At 37.0% G+C, this 20,682-nt stretch overlaps 1 protein-coding gene across 2 annotated transcripts in view; it reads left to right on the top strand.

Annotated features, from left to right (window-relative positions):
- The first annotated feature begins 10,995 nt into the window (after positions 1 to 10,995).
- Vps16A (vacuolar protein sorting 16) overlaps positions 10,996 to 20,682 on the top strand; it is a 432,364-nt gene continuing 422,677 nt past the window's right edge. For both annotated transcript variants that reach the window (XM_090412822.1, XM_090412821.1), the window contains exon 1: positions 10,996 to 11,451. In XM_090412822.1, coding sequence (XP_090268948.1) covers positions 11,402 to 11,451 — 50 coding nt within the window. In that variant the 5' untranslated portion in view covers positions 10,996 to 11,401. The remainder of the gene's footprint in view (positions 11,452 to 20,682) is intronic.

Below are 20,682 nucleotides of genomic sequence, written 5' to 3'. Positions count from 1 at the left end.
GACAAGTGCCGCCATCTACTAACGCTATATATTTATAGCGTTAGTAGATGTCTGACATAAAGGGTCTGCAGTCGATTTCAGTTTATGCAGCAAAAAATCCTCCAATTTCTTGGAGAAAAAACCCTGCTTTCCTGTGCCAGAAATCGAGTAACTTGGTAACCAGTCGATGAAAGGCGTAGACAATGTTCTTCTAGTCGGCGACTAGAATCGAACCTAGGCTTTTCTTTGGCTGATCAAGTGTCGTTTAGTGCACAGGCCACTTTTTCTGAGCTAAATAGGCTCTTTATTCTTCTTCTCACACCTCCATGGAGTCAAAGATCCATTGCAGGCGGCGAATCTTTCATATATTCTTCTAAATATATGTAAATACACTCATGTTCTCTGCAGACATCGCACTCTTGGACAATATATTCCAATCACTTACCACTCTCCATTCAAAACGCTGTTCCTTATCACTGCTTTGCTCAAACCCTATTTATGCAGCCTCCAGGAATAACTTCTTGTTCTTCTTCCATCTCTTGCCATTCTATGAAACATCTTGTGAACGTTAATTTAAACGGAAACTTCTTTCAAGCTTATACATCTCAGTCATATCAGACCTCCTCCTCCTATGCTTTAGATTATAAATTGAATCTTCTCACTCTTTCTTCATATTTCCTATTTCTGTCTCTCACCATTCTCTGGAACACGTCATCTGCATTAATTTTAGACAAACATCTTACCAACTTATATGTTTCCATCATATCACCCTTCCTCCTCCTCCTAACCCCTAGACTCCATAAATTGCATCTCCTCCATCTTCTTTATGCTACAGATTCTGTAGATCAGAAATAACTTTGACCAATACCCAGTGGATCCTTTGCAATGTATCTTGAACCTTTTGAAAACCACCAAACAAACCTCTTCATGGTAATCGATATTTGGCCTAATCAAAGCCTTAAAAAATAGAACAATAGTCTCCTTACTTATACAACTCAGTATCCTCTGCATAATTACCAAAAATTGTTGTATGGTTCTTAAATTTCTAGCAATGTGTTCTCTAAATTTTAGATATCTATCCATCATCACTCCAGGTCTCTTATTTCTTCCACCTACTCTAGTAAGTCACCACCAAGCATATACTACACATTACATCTGTAGTTAAAGTAATAATAATCAGCTAATACCTGTTATTTGCTTATAGGGAGCAGGCAAAGCCTTTTAACCCTATGTAGATTTTGGAGAGAGAGAGAGAGAGTGGGCAGTGCAATCTCCACTGGTAGCCAATCAGAGATAGCTGGTCCATGACTATCATTAATTAAAATCGGCAACCGATGTAGAGACGGGAAAACAAGTGCAGCCATCTATTGGTACATAACCCTAACAGTATATGATACTGCTTCTTGAGGTCACAGGGAAAAAAACGAGAGTTTCTTGTGAAGTAATCATGTAATATGTAATGCAATCATGTAATAAAGTCCTGATCTGTTGTGAAGATCATGTTCTGTCACCTCACTTGATGCTCCACTTCATCTCACATATATTCGATATGGTTCAGATCAGGACACTGTGGAGGCCGGTCAAGAGTAGCGACGTTTGTATCTGCAAACCACGTAATTTAAACAGCGGTATTGTAACATGGTGATTGTCTTACTGAAAGAGACAATGGTCGGTTCCGTAGATTTGCAAAGTAGGAAGCATTGCATTGTCCAGAATGTTTCGATACCTCTCGGAAGTCAATGTTCATGATACAACAAACAGAGGTCTGAAACCAGAAAAAAAAAAAAAACCCCACCAACTTACTTCCACCTTCGAATTTCATAGCTGGGGTTACGCACACTGGTAAGATACGTTCATTGGCATCTGCCAAACACACTCTTGACCATCTTCTTGGTAGAGTGTAGGTGAGTCGTTGCTCCATAACACAGCTTTCAAAGGTTCCACGTCCCCTGTAGATCCTCTTTGCACCACTGAAGACGATGCTGCATGAGAGTTCGCTAATTTCGGGCTTCTTTATTGCATTCCTACCAAGAAAACCATGTTGTGAGCCTCGATTCTGAATGCTGCTTATAAGCAGATTAGTGTTCCAGTCGATTCTCGAACTCGCATTAAATGTATCGGATAACGAAAAGTGGTTTATTATCCTTCATAGGCAAAATGGTCACACTTGGTGAGTGTCGTGGCTCGTCCTCTGCGGTAGCACTTATATATATATATATAGAAAATATTTTCTATATATATATTTTTTTCTATATATATGTATATATATTATATGACTACTACTATTAACTCGGGGTTGGGATATGTTCATTTTTAATATAAACTGACTAAAAACCCGAGAGTTATAACAAAATGAGATTTATTTGAAAAACGCAACATGTTTCGTCGAGATTGACTTCATCAGGCGTTAAAAACATAGAAAGATATTAAAAGACACTGAAAATAACATTGAGACACTCTAAAGCTATACAATTATAAAGTTATAATATTCGACTGTGAATTACAGTTATTATGAACTTGAGCTATAGTCCGTGTTAAAGTTCTATTGTTGTACACTTGTGCGTGTGTGGAACCACGCGATCTCCAGTATCTGATAGTAGAGCTGAAAGAGTCAGGCAAATTATAGCTGAGATTATTGTTCATATGAAGAGGGTCCAAGGTGATTTCTTTTGACTCTACAATGCGGCGTTCTACCTTATCATGGTAAATGTGTAGGTTTGAAGTTGTTGTCCAATTCACTTCATGTTGGCGGCTTTCGTTGTTCGTGTTTATTGAAAATAGGACATGGCCTGATACTCTTTACCAACATTCCGACACAGGACGTTCTCCATATTTTAAAGAAGAAGATTTCAAATAAAATATTCTCTCTGCTATCTCACTGTGTAAACTCTGGCTATTTTGAATTCGAAGATAAACTATATAAACAGGTCAAAGGATTAGCTATGGGAAGCCCCCTCTCTCCTGTATTAGCCAACATTTTTTTCGAGGATTTTGAACAAAAGGCAATATCCTCTTTTTGTTTAAAACCAAGAATTTGGCTTAGATATGTGGACGATATATTACTCATATGGGAGCATGGTATTGAGAATCTTCACAGGTTTCTCAACCACTTAAATAACCTCCATCAGGATATAACATTGACCATGGAGATTGAAGAAAATAGTTCCATCTGTTTCCTAGATGTTAAACTCACCAAGACGCCTGAATCAATAAAAGTCTCTATATTTAGAAAGCCAACACACACGGACAGATATTTGCATGCGTCCTCACATCACCATCCAGCGCAAAAGTTGGGTATTATATCAACTCTTGCGAATCGTGCAAGATCTGTACTGTCAGATGAAGAAGAACTAAAAAAAGAACTACAACATCTTAAATGGACCTTTAAAAACAATGGCTACTCTTTAAAAAGTATTAATAACCGATTATCCCACCGTCAACGTAGCATCGCAGAGACACAGGACGACTCCAAAGGTCATATCTCCTTGCCATATATCAGCACACTATCCAAAAAGCTGAGTAGAATCCTAAAGAAGTTTAACATACAAACGTGCTTCTCGACTCTGCCAAAAATAAGATCACGTTTCAACAACTATAAACAATCTCACAACCTTCTACAATTCCCAGGTGTATACAAAGTCATATATGAGTGTGGAAAACCTTACTATGGCCAAACGGAGAAAGCTATCCTCCTACGTCTCGAGGAACACCAGAGAGAGACATTGCTTACAAGAGAATCAGAGCAACTGCCCTATCAGGCCATGTCCTGTTTTCAATAAACACGAACAACGAAAGCCGCCAACATGAAGTGAATTGGACAACAACTTCAAACCTACACATTTGCCATGATGAGGTAGAACGCTGCATTGTAGAGTCAAAAGAAACCACCTTGGACCCTCTTCATATGAACAATAATCTCAGCTATAATTTGCCTGACTCTTTCAGCTCTACTATCAGATACTGGAGATCGCGTGGTTCCACACACGCACAAGTGTACAACAATAGAACTTTAACACGGACTATAGCTCAAGTTCATAATAACTGTAATTCACAGTCGAATATTAATTGTATAGCTTTAGAGTGTCTCAATGTTATTTTCAGTGTCTTTTAATATCTTTCTATGTTTTTAACGCCTGATGAAGTCAATCTCGACGAAACATGTTGCGTTTTTCAAATAAATCTCATTTTGTTATAACTCTCGGGTTTTTAGTCAGCTTATATTAAAAATGAATATATATAATATATACATATATATACATGTTTTCCAGGAACGGTTGGGGGGAAACTTCGAGGCAATTAATTACATCAATAAATTTTTATAATTATAGATTTAATTAAATAATTACATCAATAAACGTCTTTTAGCTTTTTTCTATAATTATTTGTCGATGTAAACTATAAATACATTATTTTCATTTTGCATCGATTTTAAGATCTTCAATTCTTGGGGAAAAAGTATTCAGAATTAATAGTTTTAGCACAATTCCATATATTAAAAAATTAACTGGTATATTTCATGAAAAATAAACTGATTATTTAATCCTAAATTAAATTATTTCAGTTTAAAAGCAAAAAAATCATAAAACTAACAAGTAAAATAATATTAAATTACATACACTTACCTTTTAAAATGTATTTTTTTGTTTAAATTTGTTTCACTATAAATTTACAATTCACACTTCACTCTGTAACTTACTACACAGAGGGCAAACTAATTGGTCACTGTTCACAAATGAAAAAGATGAACCAAAAGCAAAAACAGGAACGTGTGTTTTATTACTGCAATAAAACATGTGCTCTATGGCTACCTCGCATCAGGCCAATCCATAATAAAATTGTAAGACAGACAAAGCGTTCCCAGGGTCGAGGGTGTAAGATTACATTTCATTACATATCTCAATGAATTTTACGATTATAATTTGGGAATTTTTTAATGGATCCCGAGCACTTACCCTTCCCCGATCCTGTGGGAGGGAAGTTCCCCCCATCCTCCCCCTGCAGATGCCTATGACCGTGGGATTGCATTTTATCGATATATGAAAGTTTTTAGAGGACATAGCGCATCACCACTCATCTTAATTGGTCCAATGTAATTAATTTCAGGATAACTTTGAATATTTCTGCATAGAGTTATGATTGATTAGAAAACTACAATGCAGGAGAATGCTATATTTGGTTGGTATATTTGAAATACTCAAAGATGAAAATATGTGACCCATCATTTATAAGACATACGAGAATAGGAAGAAATAAGTGCGAGCAGAAACACTTTCATTAATGGTAAAGAATAATTAATAATTATCATTTGTGATTTGTTCGGTAGAGCAAATAGCATGATCATATAAATTCTAAACATGAATAAGTGAATTTATGATGGCATAATTAAAAAAAAAACTTATAAGAGAGAGAGAGAGGAAAGTATTGCAGGAATAAATATGGTTTGATGGAGCAGCAAATCATTTCGTAAAATTTGTTGCACATGTTATGTGTATTCCTCGGGTTTGTGTATATTTCGCTTCGTTTTATAAGAATTTTATTTTGTATACTGATACTCAGTATACATAACATCCGATCATTATCGGAATTATCCACACTTTTGGGAATCCTAAATTCATTAGTTTTTTTTTTTTTTTTTTTTTTTTTTAGTATCAGCGGTTCGTCTGTCTTATCAATCTCACATATGCTGGTATTTTGTTGTAGATCAACAACGTCTTATAATACACAGAATATTCATTTTTATTCAGGAATAGATATTTTTTTTACTGTCTGTTGTTTCCGAAGACTAGAATAAAAATGTCTCCACACGGTTAAAAAAATTTTGCAACCTCAACAGATGCTATACTGCACATGTAAAAGAAAAACTAATTAGCATTTTTCTCCTAACACCACTTTCAGATTTTCAGTTCCAGAAATCATGTGTAACAGCTATTTGTAATAAAGCCTTCGGATATTGTAATCTCTCAACTCGTGACACTGACAACATTCAATTGGATTGGTTGACACAATAACCAATCACAGCTGCTAGGTTCTGAATGAGCTCAAAATTTAAGCTCACCTAGTCACGCCTTCTCAGCAGTTTAAAAATAATGCAAAGCTAAGAATTTGAGACGCAGCTCTTTACATCTTTTCGAATGGCTCAAGGGTGTATGCATTTTGAAAGCACACCCCGGCTATTAACGCGAATGTGACGCAATGTTCACGGGGAAAAAAGCGCCTTCTTCATGAAGCACTAATGCTTTATTATCCTCGTGAAGAGGACAATGAAGCATTAGTACAGTATATTGTGTTCAATTTTAGGAAATTGCGCGAAGTCTGGAAACAATTGGGCGAGTCTTTAACGGGAATAAATGCAAAACTGATATTTCGTGGATGAGCACCGCACACCCAGCATACCCAGAATATTCGCCCCTGATATATATATATATATATATATATAAAATCTCTGCAGAAGCTTCAAGAAAGGAAGCAGAAATGCCATCAAACAAACAAACAAACAAACAAACAAGATCAAAAGAAATGTACTCAGTAACTTGTATACTGAATTTTTGCAAAGTAAAATATCTGTATTAAATATAGAATCTATAAAAAAATACCGAAAGAAAAACACAAAAGACAAAATGCAGAAAAATTATGTATATTAATATGAAATCATTCCATTATTATCATTACTATTGAACTGTGTGGTATATTACTTCATTGTAAAGTGAAATTTATGCACATTCATGCCAGTCCATATGTAAATACGATGGATAAATATTTAGTTAGTTTTTTTTTAAAAAAAAGTATAATTATATTTATAAAGAATTAAGATGGTGGCGCATTTGAGCCGTCTCTCTTCACTGTGTACCGCTTAATTAGTGATAGCCTTGGGCCATCTATCTCTGATTGGTACCAGTGGAGATTGAACTGCCCACTCAGTCTCTAAAAGTTAGATAGGGCTAAATGGCCTCGCCTACTCCCGTATACGGGAATAAAAAGGCGTTAGCTGCTTTTTTTTTAAATAAAGAATTAAGTACTGTGCATTTTGCATTGAATCTTTGTACTGTACAGAAAATATATCTCAAAAAGAAATAATAAATAAATAAAATAAAAAATCAGCTAACATCTTTTTGTTCCCGTGTAGGGAGTAGGCGAGGCCGTTTTAGTCCTATCTAACTTTTCGAGACTGAGTGGGCAATTCAATCTCACACTGGGAGCCAATCAGAGATAGCTGGCCTATCACTAATTAATCAGTACGCAGTGAAGAAGGTCGCTAGCAAGTGCCGTCATCTCGTGGTCCCTAACGCTAACACAATATTTTAATTTTTAATGTCTGAAAATAGTGTGAGTTCAACGGCCGATTTTCTTGAATTTTCTTGAGTTTCTGGGGCGAAAAATCCGAGTTTCTGGGAGAAAAAACTCGCTTGATCCTGCCAGAGATCGACTAACTCGGGAACTGGTCGAGAAAAGGCTTACAAAATGTTCCTCTATTCGAACGCCTTTCGCCGTGCAGTCAAGCATCATAGAGTACAAACGCCACTTCTACTGAGCTACACAGTCCATTAAATATCTCATTATGTATATATATATATATATATATATATATATATTTAAATAGTTTGTATAATCCCATATTTTCATATTTGTTTGGGCTATGCTTGCGTTATTATGGATGGATATTATTGCTGTATCGTATGCGTATTGGAATATCTTACCTTTGAGTGGTAGCTGATTAATATCGTGCTTGTAAATGTTGAATAGAGTTGGGGAGAGTACAGCTCCCTGTGGTACTCCCCGGACATGATAACCAAATTACCTTTAGAATACATAAACTTTACAAACTACAATAGCCTATCCTATCGAATTTTTCAATAATAGATTTCGAACACAGCAAAAAAATCCAATAAATTATAACCAACTGGTGTCATCTCAGATAAGCTTACATATAAGCTTCGAGGAAGAAAGCAGAGAAATTAGTTCTCATCCAAGATGTATCACATGTAAACCAATGTGTGTAATGTATGTATTATATGTAAACAAATGTATGTAATGTAAGTATCATATGTAAACAAATGTAAGAAATGTATCATATATAATCAAATGTATGTAATAACTGTAACAAACGTATGCAATATAGAGTGATTATATCCATTAATATTGTATATGTAGTGTAAAATTGCAAAGAAACATCGTTATGAATATTATAATAATATACGTTGTAAACAGCTATTGTTATTATTGTTATTAAAGAAAAACTTTATGTACGAGAAAGTATTTGTTATGCATAATTGTGTTCATATAATGTATGTAATTTATCTGAGAAATAGTAAAATGTTAAAAAAATTACATGACACTTAAAAGAAATCGAAAGACTGATCATGGAAGGGCACTCTATTTCACGTTATCCCTGGTCTTCGCAGCTTAAATCTCCATCTACACATTGCACAAAAATTAACGCGCAGTACACCACTATGCATCAATTATATACACGCCGTTTATCGCCACTGACAGTATTTTTTGTTTGTAAACTGTGTGTGTATTGTAAGGTCGATTTGAGTGTATGCGGGATGAATAAAACGCGTTTCGCAGGGGGAGAAAAGACCTTGTGCCTCTGTGCAAGATCGTCTAAATCACCTTCAGCTGAAAAAAGCCTTTGTAACGATTTCTCTTGTCACTACGATAACGGAACTTGTCTTTTGCTATTCAAAGGACACAACGTGCCGCCGTTCATTTAGTTGTGCCACTTTATCCAGCATACCTCAGGAATGTACTCAGTCTCAGCTATTGGCTATTCACAGTTTCTGAAAACTTAAAGGAGTACCTCAACTACTTTTTTGGAGGAATAAAACTGTTTCATCATCATCATCATCAGATTCCTGACATGTACCCTCAAGGAGTGAACAGGATATGATAGTATTACATGAAAAATTCACATCTTTACTAACTTCCTATCTACAATTTTCCTCCAAATCAATCTATTGCCAATCAAGACTCCAACATTGTCACTTATATTTCTATCTTCAAAGGCACTTTTTTACTGTATCAATCCACCCTTGTCTTGGTCTTCCTCTGGGTCTTTTTCAGCCAACCTGGCAGAGAATACTTCTTTGCTAATTTTGCTCTCCCATTTTAAGTGAAACCTCTTGAGATTAGCTCTGCTACCACATTCCTGGATGCTGACAATATCAAGTTCTTTCTAAATTTCCTCAGCCTGGTTGGCCGAGTGGTTAGCATATCCGCTCTCCAGCCAAAAGGTTGCGGGTTTGAATCCTGCCGTGGGCATGGATGTTTGTGATTGTCTTTGAAAATACTAGTAGTGGTGGTTGGCGGCAGATGGCATTGGTGTTGATGAGGTGTTTGTGGATGAGGTTGAGTGGTGGAGATGGAGAGTTGTAGATTAGGTGTCCTCCCTCGATGAGTCTTAAGACTCCCTGGAGGTGTCAAGTAATAATAACAATATTGCGATTGATGCCATCTGTTCACTCCCCTAATCTATCTCAGGACTCTCATATCTGTGGTGTGCAATCTTTGGTTAAGTGTTTTATTTCTAACTCTGCTCTCAGATCCATAAGTTAAAATGGTTTAAACACTGTCTTGTATACAGGTAATTTAGTGTTTTGACTAATTTCTCTCTTATTCCATATAAATTTATTCAGTTGACTTGATATCATAGCTTTGTTGATTCTGTTGTCTATTTCCATATTTAATTTACCATCTTCACTAAATATTATGCCTAAGTAGCTGAAATGTTTTACTTGTTCTATAGGTTCTTCATTCACGATGCAGTTGATAATTTCCGTGCCGTCGCCAGATTAGATCGCGCCCTGAGGCAAACAATTAAATATTGCCCCTGATGGAGTATTAGACAAAAATATAAGAAAATCTCCAATTGTTGTTTTATTTTTATTACAAGAGAAACATTAATGCAGAACAATTATGTAATAGTATTAATTAAAAGAGCCTGTGTAGCTCAGTGGATGTGGCGTTTGCCAACCACGGCGCTTGGCCGCACGAAGGAAGACTTGGTTTCGAGTCTAGTCGGCAACTAGAGGAAATTTTTCTAAGCCTTTTTTCGACGGTTCCCGAGTTAGTCGATCTCTGGCACGGGCAAGCAGGTTTTTCCTCCCGGAAACTCGGGTTTTTCGTCCTGTAAACTCAAGAAAATCGACCGTAGAACCCACATTATTTCAGACATTAAATATATTGTGTTAGGGTTAGGGACCACGAGATGGCGGCACATTTGAGCCGTCTCTATTCACTGAGTACCGCTTAATTAGTGATAGCCTTGGGCCATCTATCTCTAATTGGTACCAGTGGAGATTGAACTGCCCACTCAGTCTCCAAAAGTTAGATAGGGCTTAATGGCCTCGCCTACTCCCCGTATACGGGAATAAAAGGCGTTAGTTTTTTTTTTTATTAATTAAATGTTTGCTCTACGGGGATATCGCACAACTAAACTGTTTATGAGTTCTTCTAAATTTAAATTATAAGCTATGTCCGCGTCTATCGATATAGTTGCTAGACCAACTAATCTTTCTTGGGTCATTGATGTTCGCAAATAAATTTTAATCAGTTCAAGCTTGGAAAAACTACTTTCTGCACTTGCTACAGTAACAGGAACTGTTAACATTATCCTTAGGGTGGTTACGTTGGGATAAATTTCTACAAGATTTGATTAATTTAATATTAACATTATTTAATGTTAAGAGATTTAAGATTAAACCATCTTCCTGTACTTCCTTCAATTCTAACTGCTGACTTACAACTCAAATGAAGACTAAGTATTGCTTGATATAATGACAAACTGACAAAACTGTTTTATCGCATTTATTTTATATTTTTTCATCAAGTTATCCAATCCACGTAACCTAAAAGTTCACTTTATTCTTGAATTCATATACTTTTATTTATGCTGCATTTGTTATTTATTTATTTATTCATTTTAGTCAACTATTCATCACATTATAATTATTTATTTATCTTATATGGGGAACATGTCAGGGTCGCCACTAGGAATTTTGTTGCCCCGTGCAAAAACAAATTTGTACCGTCGGTAGAGCTGGCCCTGTATGTGATACATAATAGGGAATACGATGTGTAATAACAAAAATAAGTGCCAAGATTTATCATAATTATGCCATAATCAGCAACTTGAGAGAGATGATTAGGAAGGCACCACCGTACATTGAATAAGAACGTTTTCGACAACTGCGATTATGTTTAAATTGGCAGCTGTTGTATACCCGGTGTATGGCGGAGAGTTTGTATTATGATTTGTTTTCCCGCCCCTATTTCTATCGCTGAATGTGTATTTTAAATCAGTTTTAAAGTAAATGCCTTTTGTGTATATTTGAAAGTAATGAATCCTCAGATATGAATTTTGATCTGTGAACAACTAGAATTCTTGATTTAACAGCAAATTCGTAGTGTTAAACTCGACCGAATGGCATTATTTATAGCGGACTGGAGCCCTTTAGGGAAAGAATATTATAGGTATAAATATGTTTGCATGTATATAACAGACAGATGTCTGTTATGTACACACAAACACACAGTTTTATTGTACGTATGAACGTTTTAGGCTACCATAAGGCACAGTGTTTGTTGTTTTAATATTTTTTCATTCAAATCAGTAATGGCGAATAAAGTTCACACGGAAGTAATAATCAAAATGTGAGGAAATGATTGTTTGAGCTTTTTATTATTATTATTTTTAGTTTAGGGGATGATTGGCTAGCTACATAGTTTTTCTCTTGAAAACTCAAGGTTCCCCTCCCGAAATAGGGGGGGAGTGGAGTCCAAAGAACACATTAATTTAACAGAACAAAAATATACTAATGGAGTAGAATTGGTTGAGTTGTATTATATTTCTTCTAAAAAAACATATGCAAGTTTTATTGTTAACATCAGGAATGTGGAAAGAAAATGGGTTTATTCCTTGAAGTAGAGAAGTATGGAAGTAAGGAGTATAATTTTGTAATTGAGAGTGATTGATCGAATGAAATGTATTGCCTGAGAGAGCACCATTGATGCTGCCAGCAAGTGCATCAATGATAAAGGAATTTAAGGAGTGGTGCAATAGGCATGTGAACCTGAGTATGCAACCCCTAATGAATTTAAGGATTCCATAGATGTCCTTAAATAATAATAATGTTTTTAGATATGCATATCATTTAGTCAGTGCAGTGTCGGCATAGATGATAGTAACTATTTGCATATCAGTATTGAAATATAGTAGACATATATAATAATGAAATAAGTTGAGTGAATATCAGAAGAAAAGAAAGAGGATAAGATGTGAGATTAAGAGAGAATCAAAATATTAATGGTCTGGTTGTTTTTTGGCACTTTCTCAGTATATATATATTCTAAGTAGAGAGTGCAAGATGTTTCATATGTAGACTTATGTTCATATGTTTAGAGCTTGTTTATTATCATCATTCATATCTAGATGATGATGATGAAGTGAAAGAGTTGATTGTTTGGCAGGTAGAATGATTCAAAAGATGAAAAGTATGGCATGAGAGAAAATATGAGAGTTATTGGAAGAGGTAAAAAAGAAGAGTAGAGCGTTATGGTTATGAATCTACTGCCAAGTGTAATAGGAGTGAATTGAGAAGAGTGATGATTGCAAATGAGTTAATGTGAAGATTGTGCAGGTTTGCATTTTCCATTTGCATTAGAAGATGTAACCAGGATAGCCACTTTGCCTCTGGTTGGGAAGAATGATTGTATAGTTTTGGCCCAGGAGATTTCTAAACATGTGAAACAACAGAACTGGCTGATAATAAAAAATAATAAAACAAAAACTTAGGAGATCGCTTTATTAGTGCCATGGCATATCAAACTACAAGGGAAGGATGTCAGTAGCCCATGGAATGTGTAAGGAGATGTGTGAGGGAAAGCAATATCAGACTGAATACCAATGGTCATAAATTATGTAGGAGTTAAATGTAAGAGTATCATCATTAAGCAGGGGCTACTAAAAAAAAAAAAGAAAACATTACTGAGGTAATATACAAGTAGTAGGATAATCATCATGCTTGTGGGCAGTACAAGCATAGGCAAGGAGTGACTAGCAATGTAAGCAAGACAGAATCATATTTTTAGAGGAAATTAGCTGATAGGCCAAAGAAAATCCCAGTGAGTTGTTTTGCTATGTAGTAGGAGGAAGTAATGATTATGGCAGGATAACTTTAATAAATGCTGTTGGTAGGAAGGTGAGAGAAGCAGAAGAAATAATTGAATCACTGAGTAATGATTACTTTGCAAAAATGTGTCATCCAAGTGGAGATATTGCAGTTACTCATGTGATAGATGGATATGAGAATAGAGATGCACATTGCAGTCTTATCATACCATGGAATGTTAATGTGAATACACTGTTAGGATTGGATGAGTATTGATTCATGTGTTACAAGAATGTGAAAGAAAGTTTGCATCACCTCTGAACAAATTGTTTAATTTAAGCCTGAATTTGTGCAAAGTCCTAAGGAAGCGAAAAGAGGACATGATAATTTCATTACATAAAGGAGGCTCATAGACTGAAGTAGCAAAGTACAGGCCGATTATTATTGCTATTCATAACCAAGATGGCTGCATCCTCTAGTTGGCAAAAGTGACCATTAGGTCTTGACTTGGGAGATTGTAAAAAATGAGGAATATTCTGTTAAGAAAGGGTATATGTGGATCTACAAGACTGGTGATTATTACAAGCTTAGGAGCAAACGCGATGCTGTGCCATGGCATAAAACACTGCAAATGAGGAATGTTAGTAGTGCTTGGGAGATAGTTAAGGGACATCTAGGGGAAGATATATTAAATTCTATACCCACAGTAAGAGGGGGTTAATCAAGAAGGATAGGAGGTAGATGGATGAATAATATCATTAAATAAAAACTTTAGAAAAAAGAAAATGCTGTGGAGGATATATATATAATATATATATGTATATATATATATAATATATATATATATATATACAGGGTGTTCGGGATAAATTTGACATATTTATAATTAATTATATTTTTCCGTAAGTTACATGCATTAACACACACTTCTCTTCATTTAAAAGTTTGGACCCTTCTTCATTCATATACAAGATGTCAGAAAGGATGGATAGCTGGAACCCACCTGAATCATGGAAGAGAATAACTTGTATCATGATGATTCGTGCCCGCCATCAAAATAAGGATATTACGACTGCTGCCCAATGCTCCCTGAATACAGTAAAAACAATCAGGCATGAACTAGAGACTTGCAATGGTGACTACGAGGATGTAGCAAGAAGAAAGATCCCTAGCAGACGATCTGATTGCGTTCGTACAGCAGAATTCCTCGCAAATCTGCAGGAACAGGTGTTGAAGAACCCTGGCATTGGAATTCGGGCTTTGTTCGTGGAGTTGCTAACTGTAGTCAAGCCCTGGATAACAAGGGTAGCCAATGGTAGGCCGTATGTATGGCAGCAGGATTCGGCCCCTTGCCACACCTCTGGGAAAAGTCAAAAATGGTTGTCTGAAAATTTCTACGACTTCACCAGTCCAAATGTTTGGCCTCCAAACTCCCCAGACCTTAACCCCATGGATTATTTTGTATGGGGCGCAGTTGAAAAAGACACCAATCGCACTTCCAGTAATACAAAAGCCCAGTTAATGGATAAAATTAAAACAGTTTTTGCGGCCCTTCCCAGGGAGACTGTAGCATCAGCTTGTTCGAGGTTCCGAAGCAGAATTGAAGCTGTGATCGATGCTAATGGTGGTTATTTTGAGTAAATCTTGTTGATAGTATTGTAATTAACTCTGCCTGTAATGTTTTTTTGTCAATTCATTAAATTTAATAGATACAAAGAAGATTTTCTTTTTCCTTACGAAACTGTCAAATTTATCCCGAACACCCTGTATATATATAATATATATATATATATAAGGAGAAAGGTTGACAAGCAAATTCATGAACAGTATAAAGGACAGGCAAGAAAGGTGACAGTTATGGTAAGGAAGGAAGGAAAAATCATTATGAGAAGAAACTAGCCAAAGAGCCCAAAGAGTTCTTTAGTTATGTGGCAAGTAAGAGGAAGAATGACTATAGAAGATTAACCTTAATTAGAGTTGATGGTGACGATGTGACAGAAGCAGATCAAATAGTTGTGTTACTTGGGTGACCACTCTGCAAGGAAAGGATATATAATCCAAGTGATGTTACTGCTGTAATATATGTCACAGAGACTTATTTGGAAAAAGAAATGGATGATTTGCAGGTTTTAAGGATATTGCAGAATCTCAACGTAAATACATACAGCTGTGGGATGAGATGGAATATCAGTTTGGGTTTTGCAAGAATGTACAAGGAAACTACTCATTTGAGGCTATTTGGTGTGAGATTTTGACTAGCAGAACAAAATATACAGTTGGGTGCTGCTATAGACCAGGTAATGGAATAGATGATGGAGATAGTATGCATAAACAAATTGATGAAATGAATGGAAGGAGGGTAATTATTATGGGGGATTTCAACTATGGTAACATTGATTGGAAGGAGGAGAGGAAGTGTGAGGAAGGAAATGGATTTTATTCAGTTATTAAGGGATAACTATCTGAGACAGCATGTAATAGAAAATACTAGGGATTTGAGAGTGCTTGACCTGGTAAAAGCATCTGAGAATTTGACTGTAATGAATATGACCATGTTGCCACCTATTGGTGAGAGTGATCATAAGGTCTTGACTTGGGAGGTGGCTAAAGGTGTGGAATTTTCGATTAAGACAGGGTATATGTGGAATTACCACGCTGGCAAGTATGACACGCTTAGAGGATTGCTTGGTTCAGTGCCATGGCATGTAAAACTGCACGGGCTGGATGTCGATAGAGCATGGGAAGTAGTCAAGGAGCATTTACAGGAGGTTATGGCTGATTGTATACCTAGGGTCCGAATAGTAAAACAAGTAGGGGTTAAATGGATGAATAACACCATTAAGCTTGAGCTGCAAAGAAAGAAACAACTGTGGAGGGAATTTAAAGAGAAAGGTGACCGGCAGGCACACGAACAGTATAAAGTGCAGGCCAGAAGGGTAACGAGCGTGGTAAGAAAAGCAAAAGCGGATTATGAAAGGAAACTAGCTATGCAAGCTAAAGAGAATCCCAAACAGTTTTTTAAATATGCTGCAAGCAAAAAAAAAAAAAACTGTACACGGCAGAATGATTTTAAGGAATGCCGATGGTAAGGAGGTCACTGAATCAGTCAATATAGTGGAATTACTGAGTGAGCACTTTGCAAGACTATATCATCCAGGTGGTGACACTGCAAGAATGAAGGAACCATTAGTTTATATGGGAATTGTGATGAATGAAGTGGAAGTGAATAGTCTATTACAGAACCTTAATGTGAACACATCTGTGGAATTGGATGGTATACCAGCACGAGTTTTACGTGAAGCTGTTAAAGAATTGTCAGTGCCCTTGACCATGTTGTTTAATCTGAGTCTCGGGTCTGGTTTAGTCCCGAAGGTGTGGAAAGAGAGGAAAATAGTTCCACTGCATAAAGGAGGATACAAGACTACTGTTGCAAATTACCGACCCATGAGCATATCAGGAGTCGTTGTCAAGGTCTTGGAGAAAGTAGTCAAGGGAAAAATACAGAAATGGATTGACGAAAATGAGATACTGTACGGGGGACAGCATGGCTTTGTGAAGGGTAGATCATGCCTCAGTAACTTGCTCAAGTTTTATAACACAGTGATGGCTGAACTGGATAAGGGTAATGGGTTTACATAAGGGTAGTGATACTGCTGGACTTGGCTAAGGCATTTGACAGGATACCACATGGAATTCTAATCCGTAAACTGCAACATATGGGAATGGATATAGGGTTGCTGAGATGGATAGGTGGTTGGTTGATGGAGAGATATAAGAGAGTGGTTTATTCAGGAGTAGAATCCAAAAGACAGCCTGTGATTAGTGGTGTGCCGCAGGGTTCTGTTCTTGGACTACTGCTGTTTAATTTGTTCATTAACGATATAGGGAAGGATCTAAGAAGAATGGTTCATTTGTTCGCTAATGATGCAAAGTTGGGTAGGGCAATAGTGAATGCAGAAGATGTCAAAATCTTTCAGGATGATTTGGATAGATTGGAATTCTGGGCTAAGGAGAATGGATGTCAATTTTATTTTACAAAATGTAAGGTTATGCATTTTGGGGTGAAAAGATTAGCAGCAGTATAACACATTGGTGGAACTGTACTCCACGAGATTGATGAAGCCAGGGGCTTGGGAGTGTTGGTGGATAGGGAAATGAAGTTTAGGGGAAACATTGCAAAAGTGGCTAAATCAGCTCATCAAATCACTTGGTTGCTGAAAAATACTTTGACGAGCAGAGACACGCAAGTTATTGTTCCTTTGTACCGAGTCTTGATAAGACCTCGTCTCGAGTACTGTGCCCAGATTTGGTCACCTAGGTTTCTTCTTGATGTGGGGGAGGTGGAGAGGATCCAGAGGCAAGTGACCAAGATGATAGCAGGTCTATGGAATGAACCTTATGAGAACAGGTTGAAGATTTGTGGGTTGCAGAAATTGGTTGATAGGCGGAAAAGGGAAGATATGATTGAGACATTCAAATTGCTGAAGGGTTTCTATAGGATTAATTCAGAGGATATTTTTGAGATCAGGACTGGTGGTGGGAGAACTAGGGGACATCTATGGAAGCCGGGCAAAAGTGTGGTTAGCAAGGGTGTTAGAGGTGGGTTCTTTACTTTTAGAGTGGTAAATGAGTGGAATAAGCTGCCAGAGTCTGTTGTGGGTGCTATGACAGTGAATGAGTTCAAGGCAAGGTATGATAGATACTGTGAGAATGTCGAATAGTTGTGTGGACATGATGTTTATGGTCTCTCTCGATGAGTCTAAGGACTCCCTGGAGTCGCCCGTAATAATAGTAATAACTGGTAATGCTTTTGACTAGGTTGTTTAATTTAAGTCTGAGAGCTCTGGTAGAGTTCCAAGGGAGTGGAAAGAGGAAAAATAATTCCCTTGCATAAAGAAGGTTCTAAGACTGCAGTAGCAAATTATAAACCAATGAGTATCTCAGGAGTGGTAGTAAAAGTACTTAAAAAATTGGATAAAAAGAGAATTCAAGAATGGTCAGATAAGAATATGATACTATGTGAGGGGTAACATTGCTTTGTTAAGGATTGGTCATGCCTTAGTAATTCATAATATTGAGGCATCTTAGTTGGTTAAAGTAAATGGCTACATGGTGATTCTGCTTGATTTTGTCAAAGGCATTTGGCAGAATACCACATGGAACTCGGTTATTATTATTATTACGGACTACTCCAAGGAGTTCTTAGACTCATCGAGGGAGGTACTAAACATCATGTCAAAAACTGTCCAACATTCGTGCAGTATCTGTCATACTTTGCTTTAAACTCATTTACGGTCATGGCATCCACAACAAACTCTGCAACATATTCCACTCATTCACTACTCTCCAAGCAAGAAACCTAGTTCTGACACCGTTGCTAACCACACTGTACTCGGTTTCCATAGATAGTCCCTAGTTCTCCCACCACCAGACCTGTTCTGAAAAACTTTCTCTGAATTAATCTTGTAAAAACCCCTCAGTAATTTGTATGTCTCAATCATATCACCCCTTTTCTGCCTATCAGTGAGTTTCTGTAATCCACAAGTCTTGAACCTGTTCTTGTAAGGTCATCCAACTTGGTCACTTGCCTCTGAATTCTCTCTCCACCTCTTCCTCCTCATCACCAAGAAACCCTGGCACGCAGATCTGCGTGCAGTAGTCAAGATGAGTCTTATTCAAAGCTCGATAAAGAGGAGCAGTAACCTTGTTGTCTCTGCTGAACAAAGTATTTTTCAGTAACAAAGTAATCTGATCAGCTGCTTTAGCCACTTTTGCTATGTGCCCCTAAACTTTAACTCCCAATCCACTAATGCTCCCAAGTCTCTGGCTTCGGCAGTTTCCTGGAGTACAGTTCCACCAATGTGGTGTACAACTGGTAATCTTTTCTTCCCCAAATCATAACCTTACACTTTGCCACATTAAACCGGCATCCATTCTCTTTTGCTCAGTCTGTCAATTTATCCAAATCATCCTGCAAAATTTTGACTTCATCTGTATTAACTATTGCTCTACACAACTTTGCATCATCAGCAAATAACTGAACAGTTCCTCTCAGATCCTTTCCTATATCGTTAATGTACAGATTAAACAGTAGTGATCCAAGTACTGACTTGTGTAGCATGCCACTAGTCCTAGGCCTTCTTTTGGACTCTACTCCTGAATAAACTACTCTCTGATATCTCTCCATCACCCACCTTATTATCATCTCACCAACCCTATATCTACCCCCCCCCCATGCGCTGCAGTTTACTGATTAGAATTCCATGTGGTATCCTGGCAAAGTCCAGCAGCATCACTGTAAACCCATTACCTTTATCCAACAAAGCTGTCACTGTGTTATAAAATGTGAGCAAGTTACTGGGGCATGACCTACCTTTCACAAAACCATGCTGTCCCTCCATACAGTATCTGATTTCCATCTATCCATTCCTGTATTCTGCTCTTGACGAACTTCTCCAATTCTTTGATGACAACTCCTGATATGCTGATTGGTCGGTAATTTGCTACAAAAATCTTCGAGCCTCCTTTATGCAGTGGAACTAGTTTTCCTTCTTTCCATCCCCTTGGGACTAACCCAGAGCTTAGACTTAGATATGGTCAAGAGCACAGACAATTCTCTTGTCACTTCACATAAAACTCGAGCTGGTATACCATCCAATTCTACAGCTATATTCACATTAAGGTTCGGTAATATTCTGTCCTCCATATCATTTACTTCAGTTCCATATAAGCCTTTGTCTCTCTTGTTTCTGCAACATCACCACCTGGATGAGATACTCTTGCAAGCGTTCACTTAGTAATTCTACTGTTTCGACTGATTCAGTTACTTCCCTACCATCAGCATTCATTAAAATCATTCTGCTATATAAATTCTTTCTTTTACCTGAAGCATATCAAAAGAAATGTTTGGGATTCTCTTTAGCTTGCATTGCTAACTTCCTTTCATATTCTACTTTTGCCTTTCTACCACACTAGTTGCTCTTCTGACCTGTGCTTGTGCTGTTTATGTGCCTGTTGGTCACCTTTCTTCTTAAATTCCCTCCAAGGTATATGCAGGAGGTGATCCTGACAAGCAGGTGACTAGTGGTATGTTGAAAGGTTCAGTTATAGGACCACTAATGTTTAATTTGTACATAAATGATACAGGAAATAACCTGAAAGGAAATGTTGTTTGCTAAATGCGAAATTAGATAGATTAATAGTTAATCAAGGTGATTTGGAGAGTTTGCAGGATGATTTAAATAGGCTGTCAGTATAGGCAAAAGATAATGAGTGTCAGTTTAATGTAGAGAAATGTAAAGTTATACATTTTGGGATAAATTGATCACATGCTGTGTGATGGAGCAGTACTCCAGGAAATAGATGAAGCTGGGGTGGTGGTAGAGAGAGTTGAAGTTTAGAGGACATGTTGCTATTGTTGGTAGGGCAGTTTATAAGATTACTTGGCTATTGAAGAACACACTAACAAGTAGAGATAAGGAAGTTGTTATTCCTCTTTATAAGGCCCTAATATGTCCATAACTGGAATGCTGTACTCAGGCCTTGTCTCCTGGATTTCTTTGGGATGAGGAAGTGGTGGAGAGAATTGAGAAGC

The sequence above is a fragment of the Typopeltis vanoorti genome, chromosome 23, assembly GCF_054136105.1.
Source record: "Typopeltis vanoorti isolate ZY-2024b chromosome 23, IOZ_Tvanoo_1.0, whole genome shotgun sequence".
Classification (NCBI taxonomy): domain Eukaryota; kingdom Metazoa; phylum Arthropoda; class Arachnida; order Uropygi; family Thelyphonidae; genus Typopeltis; species Typopeltis vanoorti.
Note: the sequence above shows the minus strand (reverse complement) of the source record. Positions and strands in the feature narration are given on the sequence as shown.